The sequence below is a fragment of the Mytilus edulis genome, chromosome 7 (genome assembly GCF_963676685.1).
Source record: "Mytilus edulis chromosome 7, xbMytEdul2.2, whole genome shotgun sequence".
Lineage (NCBI taxonomy): Eukaryota > Metazoa > Mollusca > Bivalvia > Mytilida > Mytilidae > Mytilus > Mytilus edulis.
Window position 1 is genome coordinate 32,946,610 of NC_092350.1, and position 22,402 is coordinate 32,969,011.

The following is a 22,402-nucleotide window of genomic DNA, read 5'->3' on the forward strand; positions in this document are numbered from 1 at the left end:
GTATGTATAGTTATGTATTGCGACCACTGAAGTTTTTAATTCTAAGTAATACAAAAGGGCAATTATGGATATTTTTTCCAATTAATAGTTTGTAAACAAATTTTTCTTCATACTGCTGGCCACTATTGGTAAAGGCTTGATTTTTTATTATTTAAGATATTATACCGATCTTTCGAACGTCTAGGGGATTCAATAATAAAAATTTAGACCTGAGGGCAAAATTTGGCTGTTTCCCCTTACTAAGTCAGTGGAATATATATTATATTCTGTTACATACTTTGTGTTGCGGTAATTATGCCTTGATATGTAAGGAAATAAGTTAAAAGATTGTATACATGTTTAAAGTTATCAAAATTAAAGAAATTTTCATATTCATCTAACAAGTCATCAATCAGCCCAAACCCCTTTTTAGTTTTATTTTCAGATAAAACTGATTTATTTCATCATTCTGCCATATATGAATGCGTTAAATTGAGATGCACCTTTTTATTTTGAAGATCATTCCAAGCAAATACTTATCTCCAAAATGAATTTTTCAGCTTGTTATTTCCGCAAAGAAATTGAATTTCCAACAAATGTTCTGAAAAGAGGAGTTGTTTTAAATCATTCCTAATAATTCTTCTTATCAGGGTCAATTAAAAACCTTTAATGTAGTTTTCAATGTTTACAATTTTATACCCCTATACAGTTGGGTTGACATAAAGTGTCTCTTTTAACTTCATCCGGGTTTTTTTTGTCCCAAATAAAGGAAAATATCTTTGTACAATGTCACTAGTGTCTGAGCAGAAAGTTTATGTAATAAGGGTATGTCATAAACACGTATCATCCTCTTTGCTAAACAAAAGTTCATCGGAAGGTAAAAAGACCTTGCTGACATTTTTTTCCGTATCGACTTCACGAATAATACACGATTGTTGTGAAGGATAGATTCTGGGTACTGACGTTGTTTATGATCTTAGAAACATGTTATAGTATTTCTTTAATGGTCTCTATAAATATTACTTTGACTGTTTACTCTGTTGTTGGTGGTATCCATTTGACATGGCTCTATACTTGTGTTATTGTTCTATGATAATTTAGGTATTCTTGTCTTTTATCTTTGCTAACAGAGGGACGAAAGATACCAAAGGGACAGTCAAACTCATAAATCTAAAACAAACTGACAACGCCATGGCTAAAAATGAAAAAGACAAACAGAAAAACAATAGTAATATATTTGGTTCTGTACTTTAACATGACGTCCATTTTCACTGAACTAGTACATATTATTCAAAGGCCTGCTGAGGACGACCTCAAGGTGCGAAATTTTCTCGCTGCATTGAAGACCCATTGGTGGCCGTTGACTGTTATCTTTGGTCGGGTTGTTGTTTCTATATACTCTTCCCCATTTCCATTCTTAATTTTATTGTGATGTTACTCTATAAGTTTTGTAGTCCTGTCTTTCACGTATGCTAGTATGCTTTGTATATATGCCTATTTGTGTGTGTGTTTTTTTTTTTATATCATATGACGAGGCTCTGTACTTAAATATCTCGTCATTGTGTTATTGGGCCAAGGTAATAGTTTGTTTTACATATTTGTTTGTTTTTAAAGTGATTAAAATAATAAAACAATGTTATATGCTGTACCACTGTTTTTTGACATTTTTACCTATTATGTCTGTTTGTTTTGTTCCAACATAGTTATCAATATAATTGCATTTTATGCGGCTGTCAAGCAAGAAGATTGTATAGCTAGCTATGAAACCAAGTTTAATTCATCATTTTCTACAAGGAAAATGTGTGTACCAAGTCGGTAATATGGCAGTTGTTGTCATTAGTTTGCTTTGTTTGCCTTAGATTTTGCCACAAGATTAGGGACTTTCCGTTTTTAATTTGTCTAGGAGTTAAGTATTTTTGTGGTTTTACATCTTTTTAGAACAATGTTCAAGCTTTGTACTATTTAGACAAAGTATGGATAGGAATAAATTTTAATTTTGATATTATAAGTATCTTATCACTTGTATTTTCCAATTGGAGAGAGAATTTGGTTTTTCCAAGATCTTATAGTATTTTCGATTTCTTACATTCTGGGTCAGAGCTAAAATTGTCAATTCCATTTAGATTCATGGAGAAATTCATCACAAGTTGTGTTTATCTTCCTGGGCCCTACTCCTAACTGACTGGTTGTTTTTGCTAGTCGTTTTGTTTGTTGATATAGTCGAGCGTTTCGTAATTACGAAATCCCCCGTTTTATATATACCTCAGATTTTGGTATTTTGGTTATTATATTTTTTCAATATAACGGATAAGATTGATCTACTCTTTAAAAAAAAACGATAAACTTTGTCTTTGATATCATAAGCGTTGGTAGTAATTTTGTTTGTATTGTACTACTAATGTCGGGAAATAGATTGGTCATTCTCTTATCGAAATTAAAATCAGACTCTGTTTAACAAACAGAAGACAGTAAATTTAATTTAACATGTTATCATATGATATATTTACCAATATTCTTACAGACTTGCAATTTCAGTTAGCAACTTAATGTCCAACCAAACAACAGTCTTAATGTGCTAATATATACCTTTAAAGTTAAATCGCGCCTTTACAATGGTAATGTGTTTTTAAGTTTGAAATCTCATCTTTTTATTTATCTTTGAATTAAAGTTAAAAGTCTGAGAGAAACAAGTCAACAACTTCATAATGAATTGCTTACATTTTTTTTACTTAACTGTAGTTACAACTTTTATTTCTGTTATTTTCAGGTTTTCCTTTCCTTTGGTTTTCATATTCTTTTTGTTTTTTGTCTTTCTAGTTCTTATTACTTTTTGTATTCATTTTGTCTTTAATCCAGTCTAAATAAGCAGAAATTCTGGTATGTATACTTGGATTGCTTCCATCACAAAGGTTACCACCAGATGTTAGTATTTCTACTAGCTAGTTCACGGCAAACCACTGGTCCACCACTATCATGCTTAAAGAATAACAATTACTTACATAACTCATTTGAGTGTGCATAGCCGCAATCTTTAATTAATTATCATGGAATCAGTCGCTACTTTAACCATAACTTATGACTATGATAAATTCTGTGTCATTATTTTGAGATATATATTATAAACACAACTTTTTTTATCAATGTTTATTTTGCTTGGACATATAGATTTTTAGGGATTCGAAAGTGTGACACATGGCATATCCAACCATTTGTTTTCAAAACTGATCTTTTTGATTTTTTTTTAGTTATTGTTGTATAGAGGTACATCAGTGCACTGATTTCTAATTGTGATGACCCCTGCAAACGTTTTCTTTTAACATATTTAATTTAGCACTTAATAAGAGGCACTTTTCCTTAAAAAAACTATAACAAAAACGTATAAAAGCTTTACATTTAAAAGAGAAAACCAAATATCGAATAAGGAGGTCCAGGTTTTTACTTTTTTAAACTTGGACAAAAAAGTATTTGATCCTAAAAAAAGAACATGTATTGCAATAAATCAAGCTGAAATATTAAAGTTTTTCTGCCTTACCTTGAGGTGTAGCATGCAACACGAGATATAATGGCAAGTAGGATGGTATAACTTTCAGATCAGCTAAAATTTGTCTGTCAGGTAACTACCATGCCATTACATCGAATTATAATTATAATTTTCATTTTATTTTTATATTAATATATATTATTTGCGGTAAACCATCTTTTCCGCAAATTTATTGTTTTCTGTCTGGTATAAATTATAAGTTAAGATTAATTTGTTACATATGGTGATCATTTATTTGTCAATCGCCAATGGCAGTCAGTAGGGTTTAAGAACATTTGTTGTTCGAGATGCAAGTCATTTATTGATAGATTGATTGTTAGTGTTTGAACACCCCTTTTAAGCACCATATCTAGACAGGCATCTTTGACAAAATGTAAGATAGGTTTCATATTATTTATTTTCGCGAATAAAGTTGTTCAATGTTATTTATTCAAATATTCGTCGTCTGAAATGTACCCAAGTAATGTAAGATTTGCAAATTATGGTTAACCACAGTGAATGTAAGTTATGACATGTGGTGCAGGATCTACTTACCCTTCCGTGAGATCACCTGAGATCACCCCAAGTTTTGTTTGTTTGTCTTTTTCATTTTTAGCCATGGGATTGTCAGTTTGTTTTAGATGTATGAGTTTGATTGTCCCTTTGGTATCTTTCGTCCCTCTTTTATGAGTCAAATAAAATATAGTTACTTCACAAGAATCCTTATCCTTAACTTGAAGACAAATCAATTTATTCCAAAATGTTTTTGGAATCCTCCAGACAGTTCCACAGTGTTCTTTAGTTACTACAGGCATAGTCAGTACTTGTAGACGATCAGGATACTTCCCTCCTGTAATCAGAAAAATTTAGATAGTCAATGTCAATTAGTCAATGTTCAATTTAGAGTGTTATTTTTTTTTTCTGTAGGAATTGTTTAGAGTATGTTTTGAAACACCACTGTAGTAGGTTAATTAATGAATTCAATGGCAACAACAGTAATTATGTGTACTATTGACAACCAATGCAAGGCTTTGACTACTCAAAGAATTGTTAAAAAATGTCATCCCTACCTGCAAGTGTCAAAAAGGATGACAAAAGAGAAATTTCTTATCAAGGAAAAACGCTGATTTCAACAACTGTGTTTATATAATAAGAGGTTTTGTTTTAATATGAGCTGCATTATATAGAACTCGACCTGATGCTAAATGAATATCAATATATTTGTTATCCTTTTTCGGGATGAAAAATCTCTATTAAAACTGATTTGATATAAGAACCCTACAAAACAGTTCAACATTCAACTTTTGTTTCGAATTTGAACGATCCAAATTAACCAAAGTCTGATAAATGTGTACGTGCACTTGCATAAAGGCGTTTGCTTTTCGATCGGACTTGTATATTAATCTTAACAAATACACTAACGATAGACCCTTGATAATATCAAAAAGCTTCAACTTAAATATTCGGTGAAAAGCAATCGATTATACTACAAAGTATAACATTGCCTTTATTGAAACAGAAACATTTCGACAATAAATATCTCATTTTTAGACTTGTGCCTCCAATTTGTCATAAGCGGTCAACTAAGTACGAGACAAAAGAGACGATTTTAATTTAGAAATTAATAATTTTCCTCACCTCAGTTATATATGTGCGTATGTGACATACATTTCAAAATACATTCGGTATTGAAAGGCTTGCAGCTGTCACTCAACCTTTTTTAAAACTTCACTAGTGTCTGAGCAGTCGCTGATGAACCACTGTTATGTCACAGAATATCATAAGTTCGGATGATGATTTTGACATTTTACAATGACAAGAAAGATTCCAATAAGGTAATACATTATATGTTATTCAGGTCTCAGACAGGGTATATACTGTGACATTCCCGGCTTAGAGTTTATATCCCCTGAGCCGAAGGCGAAGGGGATATAAGCCCTAAGCCGGGAATGTCACAGTATATACCCTTTCTGAGACCTGAATTACACATATATTACGGATTACCCCTGACTTAATGTTATTTTCCAGTGCAGGTATTTGTTGACAACACATATATATTGAAAAACCCAACCTGATATGTTCGGCATACGTGAAGGATTTTCTAATTTGCTGTGAACATCATTTTATCGTGTATGTAATAATTTATAATAACACTTTTAACATTAAATTTAAGTATTAAAAGTGTAAAATGCGTGATTTTGTATCAAAAATGTATTATTGACTGAAGCACGTCATTATTTTCCCTCTGTGAGCCTCTGACAGTCTGATAGCTTTTGACTACGTCACATAGTAACCGGTGTTATGATGACGTTTTTGAGGTTCCAATTGGGGATAAAAACGTCTTATATACCCCAGCAGTTTCCTGAATATATACTGACATCTCTGTGTTGTTATCCAATCATAAACCTCGACACATTTGTAATCCGTAATATAAGCTTATATGTAGTAAATCTTTTCCCAGACATTGATAATTAACAGTAAGCAGTTATTTTGGTTTTTCAATTGAATAATTGTCATGTTTAACAGGTAAAAAATCAACGGACTTTAATCAAGCAAAAACTGGCCTATCTCTACTAAAACCAACAAGTGGAACAAATATTGAAACCAGGAACAAATATAAAACGACCCGTTAGCAAGTGAATTGACCAAATGATTGTGAATAATTATATGTTAACAGACAAATTTGGAGGCTTAGTTTTCTAAATAAATGATTACGAAACTGTTATTCACATAAACAAGAACTTAATTATTTTAACACATATTTTTGTTTGAAAAGGTGAAAGCAGAGTACCAAACGTTTATCACCTTGCTCCCTTGATAATGTGTTTACTGTACTTTATCTTTTCGTCGTTTTTTCGTTTGTTTGTTGGTTTGTTTTATTTATGCTATGGTATTGGCCGTTTGCTTTCAACTTATTACGAGTGTACATTTCCCTTCGATACTTTCTTTTTTTGTTTTCAAGTTTCAATCTCACATTAAACGTACCTAAATTTGCATCTGTATCTCCCCATCCTGTTATTGTGCACAATTCTCCTGTATAATTTTTGCCTATGTCAGTGTCAAGGTCGATCTTTTTGATGGTAGACCCAAATTGAAGTGGTTTCTGAAGCTGAAGTAGCATAAGGTCATTGATGGGTCTTCCATCTATAGCTAAATCAAATTGTTCGTGCTAAAGGAAAATAATTATTTATAACAAATATGTAACCAAAGAAACTTTGTTGGTTATTTTCGTCTTCCGGGAAATGTCTAAACATCTTACAAAAATATTAATCTTTTATGAAATTATAATTTTTTTTAATTTTTCGAACACGACATTTCTCACGGAAAGAATATTTTGGAAGCCTATGTAAATATTGTATGAAATTGCACTTGATAGATTAATAAATATTTATATATCAAAATTAGTAATACGTTTTCTGATATGATTCGGCTATGTTGTCTGTTTTCTTGACAGCATGTAACATTCTAGATGGATATGATGTTCCTAAGATATATGATGGATATACAAAAATGTATAACATGTATCATAGCAAAAAACGTTACTTCAAAGAAAATTCAAAATGGAAAGTTCTTTCTCAAATGGCAAAATCACAAGCTCAAACACATCAAACGAATGGACAACAACAGTCATATTCCTGACTAGGAATTTAAAGTAAAATAACTAAATAATTCTTCAGTTAACGCACTGCAGTTATGATTAGAGGAGTGCGTTAACTGAAGAATTATTTAGATATTTTACTTTAAATTCCCGCTGTTGATGGCTTCTCGTTTGAATAACAAAGCATGGGAGGAGCATAAACCAGTGCGTTAACTTCAATCTCAAAAGTTGTTAATGCACAGTCTTGCTCCGCCACCTTGGGTAGTAATTCATGAAAGATTAAAACAAAATAAAATAGAAATGCCTATACATTTGCCTATAGTTATTTTGCTTGGATACCTGCTTCATCGTGTCGAAATTAATAATAGTCTAAATTATGATGAAAGAATGGTTTTGATTAAGTAATATGTTGTTCTATCTAACATCTGTGCATATCAATATCAATTATTTAGGTCAATACGTATTTATTAGCGTATCTTGTCATAGTGTTCAGTACTACATGAAAACAAATGAAATGAATGTCAGAACTTTAAGTACAGATATATGGAAAGGCATGGCGGATGCAATATTGTTCTCATTCTGAAGTATAGTAAGTTATAATGTATACTACTAAAGGTAAATACCACATAGTACTTTTTCACAGGTATTTTTACATCCATCAGACTCAAATAAGAGCTTCCAGCTAGTACTCTAATATTCGTAGCCCTAAAATGAAATATGATTGAAGTTTAGAATTATATGGAAAAAACGTAATTGTTTTTAAAAAATATAGTTAAATAATTGTACTATTGGCGTCTTGTTCTCACTGAACAATATTTATATATTTCTAGACAGTTGTTTTCTTTAAAAGATATCAAGCGATCTTCTTATATCAATTTTTTAATAAAGAAAGTATTGGCGATATGATATGTACTCTAGAGTACAGTTGTTGTCGGTAAAGACCAATGGTATGATCTGTCAAAGTGCAATGCTTAAGGTTGATAGACGAATTTTCGGTATTCCAATGGGAACCAATTGTGCCCCTCTTCTTGCCGACTTGTTTCTTTATTATTATGGGGCTGACTTCATATAGGAACTTCTTAGGAAGAAAGATAGGAAGTTATCAAAATCCTTTAACTTTACTTTCCGCTATATAGATCATGTTCTCTCACTAAATAATTCAAAATTTGGTGACTATGTTGAATTCATCTATCCAATCAAACTAGAGATAAAGGATACAACATATACAGTTAAGGCAGCCTCATATCTTGACTAACATTTAGAAATTAACAATACGAGTCGGTTGAAAACAAAACTTTACGATAAGGAATACATAAAAATAGCAAAACAACCTTATTACGATTGCACACATATCATGATAATAGGAAATGGTTTCTGAAAATCAAATCTTTCAAAGTAAAGAGTAAATTTGACCCGGTTGGAATTGTAAATTCACACGATTCTAGAAACATATTTTTACATTCAATTACTTGATTAAATGGTAACTTCCAGTTGCAAATGTTCCAGGTTATAACTATGTTTAGCCGTTGTAAGGTTGTTTTGCTATTATCATGTATTCCTTATCTCACAAAAGCATATGATTTTCATCAAATTGTCAGCTGCAAACTAAACAATACTTTTGAACGGACTAACTGCATCCAAACAAACAACACAAGACAGCTGCAATGCAACATGCAGTCTTCGTCAAGCGTCTATACAAAGTGTAAATACATAAAAAAAAAAATTAAACATAAATTTCCCATGTGATAACATAGCATGCAACTTCATATTTCAATTTTTCTCTGAAGTTCTGTTAACCATAAATGCAAATGGTATTGCAAACTAGCACCCCGGTTTAAAATATCATCTCCAGTGACAGAATAAAGCTTATTTTCAATGATTCCAAACAACAATAGTGTATGTTTTTTTAACGCCAAGTAAGGGAATAACTTGCAATTTTCTCTATATTACTTCCGGTGTCATATTATAGCCTTCTTACTGTGATTCTGAAAATAAACACTTAGTTTGGATAAATAAAGGCAACAGTAGTATACCTCTGTTCAAAACTCATAAATCCATGGACAAAAAACAAAATCGGGGTAACAAACTAAAACCGAGGGAAACGCATCAAATATAAGAGGAGAACAACGACACAACACTAAAATGCAACACACACAGAAACGGACCAAGCATCAGACAAAATCCTATGAGAATAACAAATATAACATCAAAACCAAATACATGAATTTGGGATAGATAAGTCTGTTGATTGGGAAAAGGGATATGATAAACTAACTCCGATTTTCAAAATGTTACTTCAGGTTGGAAATCATAGGCCTCCCCACACCGATTCTTAAAATATGTTGTTTCTAGGTGCTTTATCATTCATCTAGTTATTTCGTTAAGGTGGTACATAACACTACAGGGAGACAAGACTGTAAAAATCAGTTGAACGTTTCAATCACGATCTATTGTTATAATATAAAGCTTCTCAATTATCAAAATTAGTGTTCGCCAAACTGCTGTATATGCAAAGACATTTTCCGATAAAGTGTGTGGTTCGAGTTTTTTTTAATTCTTATGTTTTTGTCAAAGGGAATAAGTAAATATTTTGTGAAAATTTTATGAAAATTAAACAAGTCAAAGTAAATTAGGTCAATGTGTTTGGTACCACCTTAAAAAGGCGACAGTAATTTACCGCTGTTCGATAATCATCAATGGATTTAATCAATACAAATCCCGGTCATAAAAACAGAGACTGCGGAAAATACATCAACTATCATAAGAAAATAACGGTTCAACAAAAGAATTACTAAACTACAACTACAAAAGCCCGAAAAACATGGAAAAACAAACTGTAGATAACTACTGTCTTATTCCTGACTTGGTATACGAAATTTTAAAAAAGAACACAGTGGGTTGGGCGTATTTTTATAGCTTACTAAACCTCCTGCTTACAAGGAATGTTTTTAAATACCGCTCCCATGACAACGCTCCGTGACAGGAATACAGTTTGAAGAAACACAATAATACTTAGCATAGCGATATACATTTTATATAATAGTTTATTACTGCATACAAAGCGCAGAATAAAAACGGATACCTCCCATGACTTTACGACAGCTACCAGGGCACTATAAATATGAGAAACGAGATATAAAACATATTTGCAATGTACCGACAATATATAACTCAAACCACAAAGTACGATATATACAGACTTTAACGCAGCAAAACAAATACTCACTGGACACACACTTATATGAAAGTGACAACAAAATGTCTGACAGCGGGATATATAAATATCGAACCACATCGTCTCCAACAGCGAACATTAGACATAACAAAATATTCCACAAAACTAACAGTAGAATCATCATGACTAAATACATGAATGTTTGATATAGAATTAAAGAGACACGTCGTGTAACAAGGCAAATTCATACTTGGCAAAACAGGTCACAATTTTTTTTACCAAACAATGTTCTATTATTTCATATCAAGTCAACCCTTGAGACTCGAATTGTTCACATTCGTCGATAAACAAATACATAATAAAAGAGAGACGTTCTAACCACTACATAAGAACCCCTCCTAAAAAGAGGAGTTTCACTGTAGCAATGTTACCTTTGCTTGTCTGGTAAGCTTCTAACACGTACTTGTCTATAACATATACACAAATGCTGTCAGGCGCTTTAATTACTGTGATTCCAATCCGCTACAGCAATATTGATCCATGTACACACATGTACAATTTATATACACATACCAAGACACTTTTGAATTTCATTTATAGATTATCTGCTCTTGACATGGTATTAAAATGCCTGCAACTAGCACATCCGATATTCTAAAGATGTGTCAAACGATGCAAAGATAATGTGATAACGACTTATAAAAGCCTATTTGTTTGACTAAATATCATAGTAATTTCGTATAGAATCGATTTTTAAGTCACCTCACGAGAGACAAACTTACAACGTTGTATACATCCTCCGATGACCATGCATCTAGCATTTTAAGACCGATACATAACTTAAAATAAGATAGCTTACGGTCGTTCAGAATAAAATGAATTACAATGTGCCGCTGTTAAAACCCAACTTTTGTCAATGATTGCTCCTCCACAGCTATGGGTAAAATCTTCATTTTCATCTTGTCTGAACTGAACAGAGACCATCCATGGATGAGATGCTATAAAGGTATTGTCACCCCTTACAATCGCAGCTTCCGCCTTAATAGCCTGGAAATAAGTAAAAGAAATATCTACTCATTATCAAATTCAAATTACATACATTTAGTTTCAGAAATGCTACATTCTATTTCCAACAATCTCCAATTAAAAACAGTTTCCTCATAGGGATACTAAAATTTGAAATCAACAAATTACCATATAAGACATTTCTTCTTTAGCGATAACACAATCATCACCAAATAAAGACAGTTTATAGCGATTGGACAACGGTCATCATTTAGCTACCAAGTAAAGACAAATCTCATTTAGTTATACCATAGCTATATAAAAAAAATAGCAAATCAAATTATGACATCAAACTTTGCAGACGCCATCTCGAGTTGGTTGACCGTTTTCGAATGTCCGTTTAACAGTTTATATCGGATATGTTCGTTAAGTCGTTACATCAATCCCGTTCCCTTTTCACGAATGTGACCTACCAAATTAGACTATTTACCGGATTTGTAATAACATAAGCAGTACAACAGGTGTCACATGTAAAGCAGGATCTACTTACCCTTCCAGAGCACCTGGGATCAACCCCCGTTTTGAGTGGGGTTCTATTGCTTTGTCTTTATCGTTCTATGTTATGTCTTGTGTACTTTTATTTGTCTGTTTGTTTTATTCGTTTTTAGCCCTGGCGTTGTCAAATTATTTTCTATCTATTTAAAATTGAGAATGGAAATGGGGAATTTGAATGTCCCTCAGGTATCATTCGTCCTTTTTTTAAACTTATTTCTAAACAACAATAAACAACGATAACATCATTTAATCATCATTTACTGATAATACTTTTGTCATAATCGAATAACGTTTAAAATAATTAAAATTGAGAATGGAAATGGGAAATGGGAAATGTGTCAAAGAGACAACCATCCGACCAAAAATGGGAATCAACTATTGCCTTTGTAACAGGAGCAATTCTGCTGGAGATTCGGGTATGCGGACCACAGCTTGTTCTGGTTTGTGAACTGATGTGTATGGAGACGATGGATGCCAAATGTGAGAGCGCTATAATATATCTCAGTAAATGAAAACAAACAACTGAAACAATATATAATCTAATCAGCAAAATACAACTTTTATTATGATATGCCAAACGTAAGTGGAAATGGAGCATTCAATGACTTCAATTAACTCGTTCTAAGGATGCATTTAGCAGAGGTACTAACCTAAACGGTGGTTGGAAAGCTTGGCTTTCCTTGGTTGGACTGAATGTCAGTCCTCAGAGGATTCAAGATAATAATCTCAAACCAATTATATAAAATATATAAGATTCAAATATTAAACTTTACAATATAAATAATTGTCTTTAACCCATGAATTCAAATAGCAAATGCTTTCCAAATAACTAATATATACTGAATAAGCCTCACCTAAATCATCATATAAAGAAATATAAAATTTATAGTTCTAAACAAGGGAAATAATAATGACATAATAATCCTAACTGCCACACCTTAAGGCTTTTTACCAAAAATTTACTTGTCATATAGAATAACCAAATTACTACAGTTTTTTGTAATAATAACACAATTTGTGCCATACAATAACAAAGAAAAAACAGTCCACTTGAAGCGATAATAAAGGACAAGGTTCACTTATGGCACAAAATGGCCTAAAATATCAACTTTATCATAAATCACCAAAAAGGTCTCAAATTGGTTGTAAATGGGTCTATTTCAAAAGTCTAAATGCTAAATTTATCAGTTCTTTTCATAAGAGTACATAATATTCTCCACAGTAAGCCCATTTTGGACATTTTGTCAAAATATGATTATTTTGTGCATTTTTCAGACCTAAAAGCTTTAGAAACACTTTGGCCGCCATCTACAATCCAAAATGTGTTGTAACCAAAAGATTCCAATTTTGATATAGATTTCATTAATATAAAAACTTTTTGGATCGGTGATGGCGGCCAAAGTAAATTATGCCAAAAACAATTAGAATTATGGGGAAAAAGTACCAAAATTGACCTTTTATTACAAATTGTGTTTATTTAAGTGGTCATAGCTCGATAATTTGTAAAGGAAAGTGCCAGAAAAAATAATCTTGTCTTAATAGTATTATCACAAGTATTTCTATATGAGATTTGGAATATTTTGACCCAATTTAAAAAACATAAAAAAATCAGGGCCAATTTTAACCCTTCGTGAACCTTCTCCTTTGTCATCATCAAATCAACAACTAAAGACAATTCCGTCAAACTGCTAATTCAATCTTCGTAAACATACCAGAAAGCACAAGTAAGTTTGGCAATAATGTAAGTGTTATCATTTGATCAAAAAGAAAATACATACTCTTCTTACCGATTATACAACTTCAATCATCAATACACAAATTAAAGATATTTTGTTCTTATATTGATTACCAGAATGATTACATAAGTTTTAATGATTATAACCGTGATTTGCCAATGAAAAAATAAACCGATAAATGTACATGTGAAATAAACGCACAACTTAACTCCTTTGACCTTAGAAAACATTACTCGTATCCGTCTATCAATTTGTTTCACGGTCAAACGTTGAAAACTTTTCAATATTTGAGTTCTTCGATTGGTTATTTTATGAAATTGACTCAAAAACAATGCTACATCTTTTTTTTTATAAACATTATAATTATTACTTTAATATGTTGTATGAGTCCTTAATGGCGAATTTGCTTAAATTTTGTACTGTTTCGGGAAACATCCTCATTTGTTACATGGATGAGATAACAAATTGTAAATAAAGATAGAAAAGCTATATTTGAAATTTGGAATTTTGATTAAAGATACATTTTAGGAGGGACATTGTAGTTTTGTAATACAATAATTGTATAATTTGGATATAGATAATAGACACATAACATTGAAATATTTTTTCTTATGCATACAAATAATGTTTTGTTACTTTTGTACTAATCATGTTTTTAGATTCAATTAATCCTGGAACGCTGCAAACAAAAATATTTAACGACCAAGCACATATACATATCCTTCTAATACGATAGAAGGTACATGCCCAAATCAAACATTACAAAAATAGCTCAAATGATCTGAAATACTTTGCCTTAAAAGTTTGACATTGGTAACAAGAAGACAAAAATGATGCATTCTGGGCAGGAAGATAACTTCCTTTTTTCAATAATGCTCACCAGATTTTACATTGATCAATTGGTTGACAAATGTATCCAAAAATACAATGCTTATAATATGGTACCCGAGTAGTGCTTGATTTGAAATGTTAAATTTGGAGGTTTTTTTATAACGACTTGCACTGAGTCGAAACCACTACTGGAATCTCTATGAATTTCATCATATTCGTTATCAGTGATTCTGTACTCACATAACTCATAACATGTTTTTTTTCTGAAATTCTCTGTTAATCAATTTAAAAGCTATTCAAGGATGTTCGCTACTCTGTTTAAAAATAACAAGCTTTTTAAAAGACTGTTATAAATTGAAAGAATATAAATAAAGAAACTAAAAAGGCAGAAAAAATTGAAGGTCCGTGTGCTTGTTTTCGAGATAAGATATAAGCCGTTGAAAATTTGGCGGGAAACAATTCTCTCTAGATATTTTAACTTAACATTGGCACCCTTTTTGTTTAAAAAAACTATGAAAAATAACAAGGATTTCATAAGATTTTGAGATATGGCTTTTTAAATAATACGTTAAAAAAGAAAAGAAAAGTAGGGGTTTGTGGGCAAATTGTTTTGATGTTAATACATGGATAAAACCAGAGGATTCCGAAAATCTGGCAACAATTCAAAAGTAGAGGGGCAAACATCCTTAAAACCAATTTAAAATTAAGTTGCTAATTCCTTCCATGTCACTTTTGATCATACAGCTCATTATGTTTCCACATGGTTGTACATTATTGACGTTCATTTTTATTTTGTTTTGTCTAACGGACGGACAAAATTTATAAATTGTTATTTTCAATTTTGTAAAATCTAAAACACTCCTTTTATATTACCATCAACATGATCAAAGCCGATGGAAATCATTCTACAAATTTTAAAAGGTGAACAAACAATATACATATTCAAACTATTTCTGAACATTATGATAAGATTAACACATGGTATAGGTAAAATCTCTTTGTTCTTACTGCGCTATAATCAGACAAATGCATAGCTAACCTGTGCATAAACTACCTCAGATATACCGCACAATTCACTTGTATTTTTACCTTTGGGAGCGGTCCCTGTTCCCCAAAATGGGTGGTATCCTAAACAACATAAAAACAATATCACTGAGTGCTGTGAAACTAAATACAATTTTGTCGAAAATATGCTAAAACACGATATGTTGTCCAATCCAAGGGTGGACGACATATTTGCCCCACCCCCGAAAATCCGTCATCTGCCTGGAAGCTACGACAAATTTAATTAAAATTGACTTTTAGTAATTTCTGACAATTAGAAAATTAAGAAATGTATTTAAGATTATCCAAATAAATGAAATTTGATTTGGATTAGTTTTAGACTCCACGGAAATTATTATGACTCTTTCGAATATTGATTTTATTCCTATAAAGTAACTATTTCTGGATCAAATGAGGATCACATTCAAATTTGTGTCAGCACAGGGGGGGATTAGCTGCAGTTGACCAGCACAAAACGGCCAATGATCATTATAATCCTTATATTAATTATTTATTTTCAATAATCAGACTTCGTTTAGATGGACATGTCTTCAAAAATGAATATAGTAGAAAAAAATGGGGAGTTGGGGGAGTAAAAGATTTGAAAGAGAAGCGTTTTTTTCTGTTCAATTAACATTCTAAGTTTAGGTACTAACATATTTTTCGGTTCATCTTTCTCTAAGCATATAATTGAGGGAAAGAAAATCAATTAATCTATATACTAAATAACCCTTTCAGTTATGATTTTTCTAGGTAACTTACGGTAAATTATTTGTCAATAAAGGCAACAGTAGTATATACCGCTGTTCAAAACTCGTAAATCCATGGACAAAAAACAAAATCGGGGTAACAAACTAAAACTGAGGGAAACGCATAAAATATAAGAGGAGAACAACGACACAACATAAAATGTAACACACACAGAAACAGATGTATTAATCATTATTAATTAGATAAAAACTGTGAGTTTTAACAGAAACGATACAATAAATTTACCATTAAATCGCAATTCTTCAATAAAATGTAACAATTTAGGAAGAAGCCTAAATATGAAAGATTTAATAATAATTAAAATCTTATAAACCTTTTACTACATAAGGGTTTATTTCCCTCTTTCTTTACCCTATCAGAAACTTTCCTCGGAGCGGTGGATTGCGGAATATCGTCCGCATATTTCTAAAACGTTAACGTAAATTGATGGCGTCATGTATTAAAACAGTTATTGACCAATCAAATCGGTATATAGGATTTGATCTGCACGGCTCGTATAACCCTTTAATCCGAACTTCTACGTCGTTCGGGTTAAAAAGGGCCACACAAGTCGTGAAATTTAAATCCTATATACCGAATAGCTTGGTCAATAACTATAACGTATCCAGTAAACTGTATATTTAGGTTCTTGGTTAGTGTAAGAATGTTGCACAAAAATTCTATTCTATTCACCTCTAATCTTATATTCATTTAATAATAATTGAATTGTTGCTACACTAGCAATGAAGCAAATAATAATTGAATTGTTGCTACACTAGCAATGAAGCACACCAAATCAAATGTCACCACTCAATTATCGAGAATGTTTGCTGTGTTGCTTTATAGACCGTTAGGTTGTGCATGTGTACGTTGATTCAAATACATTGATTTTCATTGATAAGGAACAATGTTAATGACCATCAAAATTGGATTATACTCATTAAATATTAAAATGGTATTTATAGACTCACTTTAGACTTGCAGAACACTACAAACAAAAAGAATGTTTTGTATTACTTTAATTTCATATTATGATTATTAGAATGTATCATGTTAGTCATTACTATGACAATATATTAGTTCGAAAAAACTAAAATCACAAACAAACAAAAAAACTCCTTGTATAATTCAAATGGAAAATCTGTAACTACAATAACAGAATCTGACGCCCAAATACTTCGAGCGAATAAATAAAAACCGTTATATTCCTTATCATGTAAATGGTTGATTAAACTTGAATGAAAGATGACTTAAAACCTGTCAAATGAGACTTATCACCGGGTTAGAACTGTCATGACCTACACGACGTTTGCATCATGCGACGAAAGGTCTGTTTACCATTCTGGAATTTGATATCACCCCGGGTTAACGGTAAGTGTTGTCTAGTGTTTAGATTTTTGTGATGTGCTCACGGGGCCTTTTATAGCTGACTATGCGGTATGGGCTTTGTTCAATTTTGAAGGACGAACATTAGTTTAGTGATTTTCTGTGTCATTGGTGTCTTGTGGAGTGTTGTCTCCTTGATAATCATACCAGATCTTCATTTTTATATATTGTATTTTTTTTGTCTGTTACTTTGTTTTCTCTATTTGCCATGGCAGAGGTCATGTTAATTTTCGACGTATAAGTTCGAATGATATTTTTCGCCGCTTTTTTTAGAAAATAGTATGTTTGTATAACCATGATGATAACTATAAAGAATTTGCTGAAAGCGAATTGTCAGAACAGTTCTGAATTTACCGCAGCGGATATATCCGGAAATTAGATGAAAGACTAAACATCACAAAATAATTGATCGTGCAGGATTTCCAAATTATATTAAGATGAAAATGCATTTTAAGACTAAAAATTAATTTTCTTGTGAGATGCTACATAGCATTTGATGCGTTCCCTATCGACGCGCGCAATTTTGCTTTTTTTTTTTTTTAAGTTTTCGTGAATCGTGACGGTTTCGTTTTTTTCTTGATATGTCACTTTCAAATTGATTGACAATATTTGATCAAAGTCAAACAATTGTCGACTTTATTTATGAGAGCCTATAATATTAACTTACCGAAGAATGCACTGAAAATGAACAATCGATTCATTTGTATGTTTCTAAACATTCACACGTCTGAAATTCAAAATAAGATTTAAAATACCTGTCACATTTTTTGTTAACGTCTTGCCCCTAGACAAGACGATCTTCATTAATCTGTAATTTTAAGAAAACCTCGTACTCTAATTGTAATATCTCTTATTTTTTTTAGATCACCACAATGTGAAATGAATGTTAAAAATGTTATGTAACCTTATACAATTGTACAGACTTAGTCTTGGAATGACAGTTTGCATCGTGACAAGATGTGATTGGTTACAGAATGTTAAAAGCCTGCATTTAGACTGTACGGTTCCTTTACGAATTATTTGATAATGCTAAGATATTACAGATTTTAACACAAGCGATTTGTCATTACCTCAAACTATATACCAATCTTTCGAAAACGTTGTGTTGGTACAATCATGGATCGTATTGCTTTTAAACATGTTTACACAAGTAAAACCATTAACACACGAATAAGCAACGTGTATTTTATTAATCTGGTATTTTGTCAATATATATTCAGCACTAAATCTGTTACCGATACACTATTTATATGGACCGAGGTAGCTGCTGACTATAATTATGGTTTCTAATCTTTCTTGAATCGACTTGCTCTGAGGCAATAGCTGACCAGTCTATGTTTTTAAAACATTGAATATATACACCATTTCGTTTTTAACTGCTCTTTATAAAGATACAAGTGAGAAGTTTTGATATACAATTTTGGATGGCTCTTTGGTGACCTTATCTTCAATGTTACGTTACTATCATCTGGTAAACCTCTCGTTTGAAAAAACCGTGCAGATATTACAATATGTATCTGTATTTATCAAATTCATTATTTTCTTGTGTCCAATTCATTTTACTTTGAGTATAAAATATTGTTTAACGCTTTAGAAAAAATCAAAAGGACATTCAGAATACATCTTCTAATTCATTTAAAATTTTGGGATGAAGCAGAAACTAAAATACAATATTCTGATCTAAAATATCTTTGTATTTACTTTACAAATATGCAGCCGGTTTATCAACATTTCAGCATGCCTTAGTCATTGTAAACGTTTATTTAAAAACAAATATATCATGGTTTCAAATGTATTTGTATCTTTTAAAAAAGGTTGCATTTACCTAAATACAATATGTCAATTAAATTTGATTTGTATACTTTAAATAGGTGTAAATGTATTGAAATAATAAATTCGAATAATTGTCTAGTCCCATTTATTTTGATGAGGCCTCGTTGCGAAGGTAAACAGATAAAAATTGATATATTATGATTAAAAATCATTCAAAATCAACTTAACGGAACTACTTGTTGAAATGAAGCTACAAATTGAAACAAACAAATAGCGTTTTTGTTCATTTGTCTAACAAAACTGGATATTCTGTTTATCTTTTCTAATATTTAAGTAAGTTTTCTATATTGTATACGTTCTTGATCCATAGGCTTATGATTTGTCCTTTATAACTTTAATTTATGTTTATATATTTTTATCTGTTAATCATAATTGTTTCCTTATTATGGTTCCCCACATACAAGATGTTACATCAAAATATTTATAAAATATAACGTAAAATAATGTTAGAAAATTACTGGCCAAATTTATTGTCTTTTATAACAGGAGGCTACATATGTCTGAAAAGAACTTTCTCATGGGTTTCTTGTGATGAAATACAATGCTACAAAAATGTTTAGAACATCGAAATCAAAGAATAATTGTACAAATTTCTAAGTATCTGTATATTATGAGGTGTGGCGTGACAAAAAATTAGTATACCTATATAACTGATTTGAACAAACATTCAGAATATCAATCATATTACCATGAAAATCTCGCCATATTTGTCTGTAATTTATACCTGATTTACAACATGCATTTGACCTCTTCTTTTTGCACTTTTCTTTTGGATTTATGGAACAGTAAAACACAATCTTTCATAAGCCTAGACTTGTATTTTTCTTTGTTGATACACAAATTGATCAGCATTAGTATAAACCACAGCGAAGCAATAAAGTTTTTTTTCTCAAACTTTCATTGATTAGTGTCACAAAATGTTGATATCTTAAAAAGTGACTTCGTTTTATTAGTTAAAACATATTCATTTATAATCGATTGGGAAACAAGTTATTGCAACTTATATTATTCCTTTTCCACTTTGCGGGTGCGAGTGCTGCCTTGTAGCGGCATTAGTCTGTTCTTTTTCGAAATCTACAAGGGTGTCTTTTACGTGCAAGAAATATGGCTCTCTCTTAACACGGGTCAGCCATTTATCGTCCCCTTCCGACGGACTATCATCGTTTCCTCAAGACCATACTCGCAATTTGTGTAAAGGGAGAACCGAAAACTCAGTTCGAGATATTTTTATCCCGATGCACTTATCACTACACCACAGCTTCGTTTTTATTAAAAAAATCACAACTGAAAGGTTTGTCTAAGAAAGAGATTCAACTTGTTTGTAAAATTATATTATATATTCAGACAAAAAATACTTTGTTGACAAAGGTGACTTGGTATTTGGCCAAGTCCTTTGCATGAGTAAAAGGTGCAATTCAAATCCACTGGTATACTATGGTAATGCTTTCGTATGATAGATATGACTATCAACACAAATGTTTAGAGTGTAAGTATTCGGACAAATAGAAAGAAATCGTCAATAATAAATACATAGAACTCATATAGTTTTCATATCGTCATATCCGTAAACTTGTCAAGATATTTCTTATGAACCTTATGTGTTTGTCATTAGATATCTTTACGTTGTCAAAAATGAAAAGATGAAATTCAATTGATTTCAATAAGTTTAGATAGACAATACTAAGTACCTATCTAAATGAATATATTAGCATTAATATGTATACATGGCACGAGATTGCAACACAAAACTAGATACCAATTTGTGTAGACAAATTTTATTCAAAAGACCAAAATAAGTTCAAAATTGATTTCCAAAGACTTCCCCTTCGTGCATTTGTAAATCAACTCTTACCATTGTTTCTATTTCAGTCAATGTTATTACTTTTATGCTGACTTCATTCAGGAACTTGTCATGAAGAAAGAAGAGCAGTTAACAGTATTTTTTTAGTTTACTTTCCGCTATATACAAGATTTTCTTTAATTCGATAATTCAACATTTGGTGACTTCGTTGAACTCATATATCCAATCAAACTTCAGATAATTGATACAGTCCGTCATATATCTTGACTTACATTTTCTGTATATAAATTAGTCCGTTAGTTTTTTCGTTTGAATTATTTTACATTGATAATTTCGAGACCTTTTATAGCTGACTATGCGGTATGGGCTTTGCTCATTTTTGAAGGCCGTACGGTCACCTATCGTTTCTAATTTCTGAGACATTTTGTCTCTTGTGGAGAATTATCTCATTTGCAATTATACCACATCTTCTTTTTTACATTTACATCTAGAAATTGACTGACGGTCGGTTTAAAACAAACTAAACGACAAGAGCTTTCCAGTTGTGAACTTTCCATTTCTAAGTAGCAATATTCCAGTAGCGCCTGAATACAGAGTTTATTTCTCCCAGTTAAAACGATATTCCAGGGCTTGTATTTCCAATCATGATTTCTTTGAAATAGTGTAGCTGCTCGAAATGGAGCTATTAAACCAAGAGTTCCAAGTGGCGAAGTTGAAATCATCCCTTCGTTAATTATACGGACGCCATTACGAGTTGACTGACCGTTATGGAATATCTATTTCACAGATAATAGTGAATATGTTCCAAATGTCGCAACTACAATGCCATGCCCTTTGTGAACCTTTTAGAATTTTTGGTCCTCAATGCTCTTCAACTTCGTACTTTATTTGGCCTTTCTAACACTTTTTTTTATTCGAGTGCTACTGATGAGTCGTTTGTGGACGAAATGTGCGTCTGGTGTAAATATAAAATTGAGCGTCTCACATTTCTCACTTTCTGAAAAGAATTTAAACAAAATATACAAATTGTGCAACAAGAAACTCAATACTTACACATTAAGAAATGTCTACATTGCATCCAACACAGTTATATATTCTTATGTACGGTATGTTAATTTAAAGTCGATCCTCTTGCATATCAATTGTTATATTCTAATTCGCCAGCTCAAACGAATATAAATTATTTAAT

The 22,402-nt window shown here is 31.5% G+C and overlaps 1 protein-coding gene across 1 annotated transcript; it reads right to left on the reverse strand.

Moving 5' to 3' along the window:
- Positions 1-2,697: 2,697 nt before the first annotated feature.
- LOC139483091 (trypsin beta-like) lies at positions 2,698-12,111 on the reverse strand. The gene is made up of 6 exons (XM_071267124.1): positions 12,094-12,111; positions 11,132-11,319; positions 7,721-7,802; positions 6,485-6,668; positions 4,210-4,349; positions 2,698-2,955 (listed from the first exon to the last, which is right to left on the reverse strand). Exons 1-6 carry the CDS (start codon positions 12,109-12,111, stop codon positions 2,890-2,892), a joined length of 678 nt encoding a protein of 225 aa, XP_071123225.1. The 3' UTR covers positions 2,698-2,889.
- Positions 12,112-22,402: the final 10,291 nt, after the last annotated feature.

Coding starts and splice junctions, on each gene's coding strand:
- LOC139483091 (XM_071267124.1), bottom strand. Junction 6,669..7,720: donor CTGTGAAAAAGTACTATGTG/GTATTTACCTTT, acceptor ATTTTCCTTTAG/CACGAACAATTTGATTTAGC. Junction 4,350..6,484: donor AGATACAGATGCAAATTTAG/GTACGTTTAATG, acceptor TTCTGATTACAG/GAGGGAAGTATCCTGATCGT.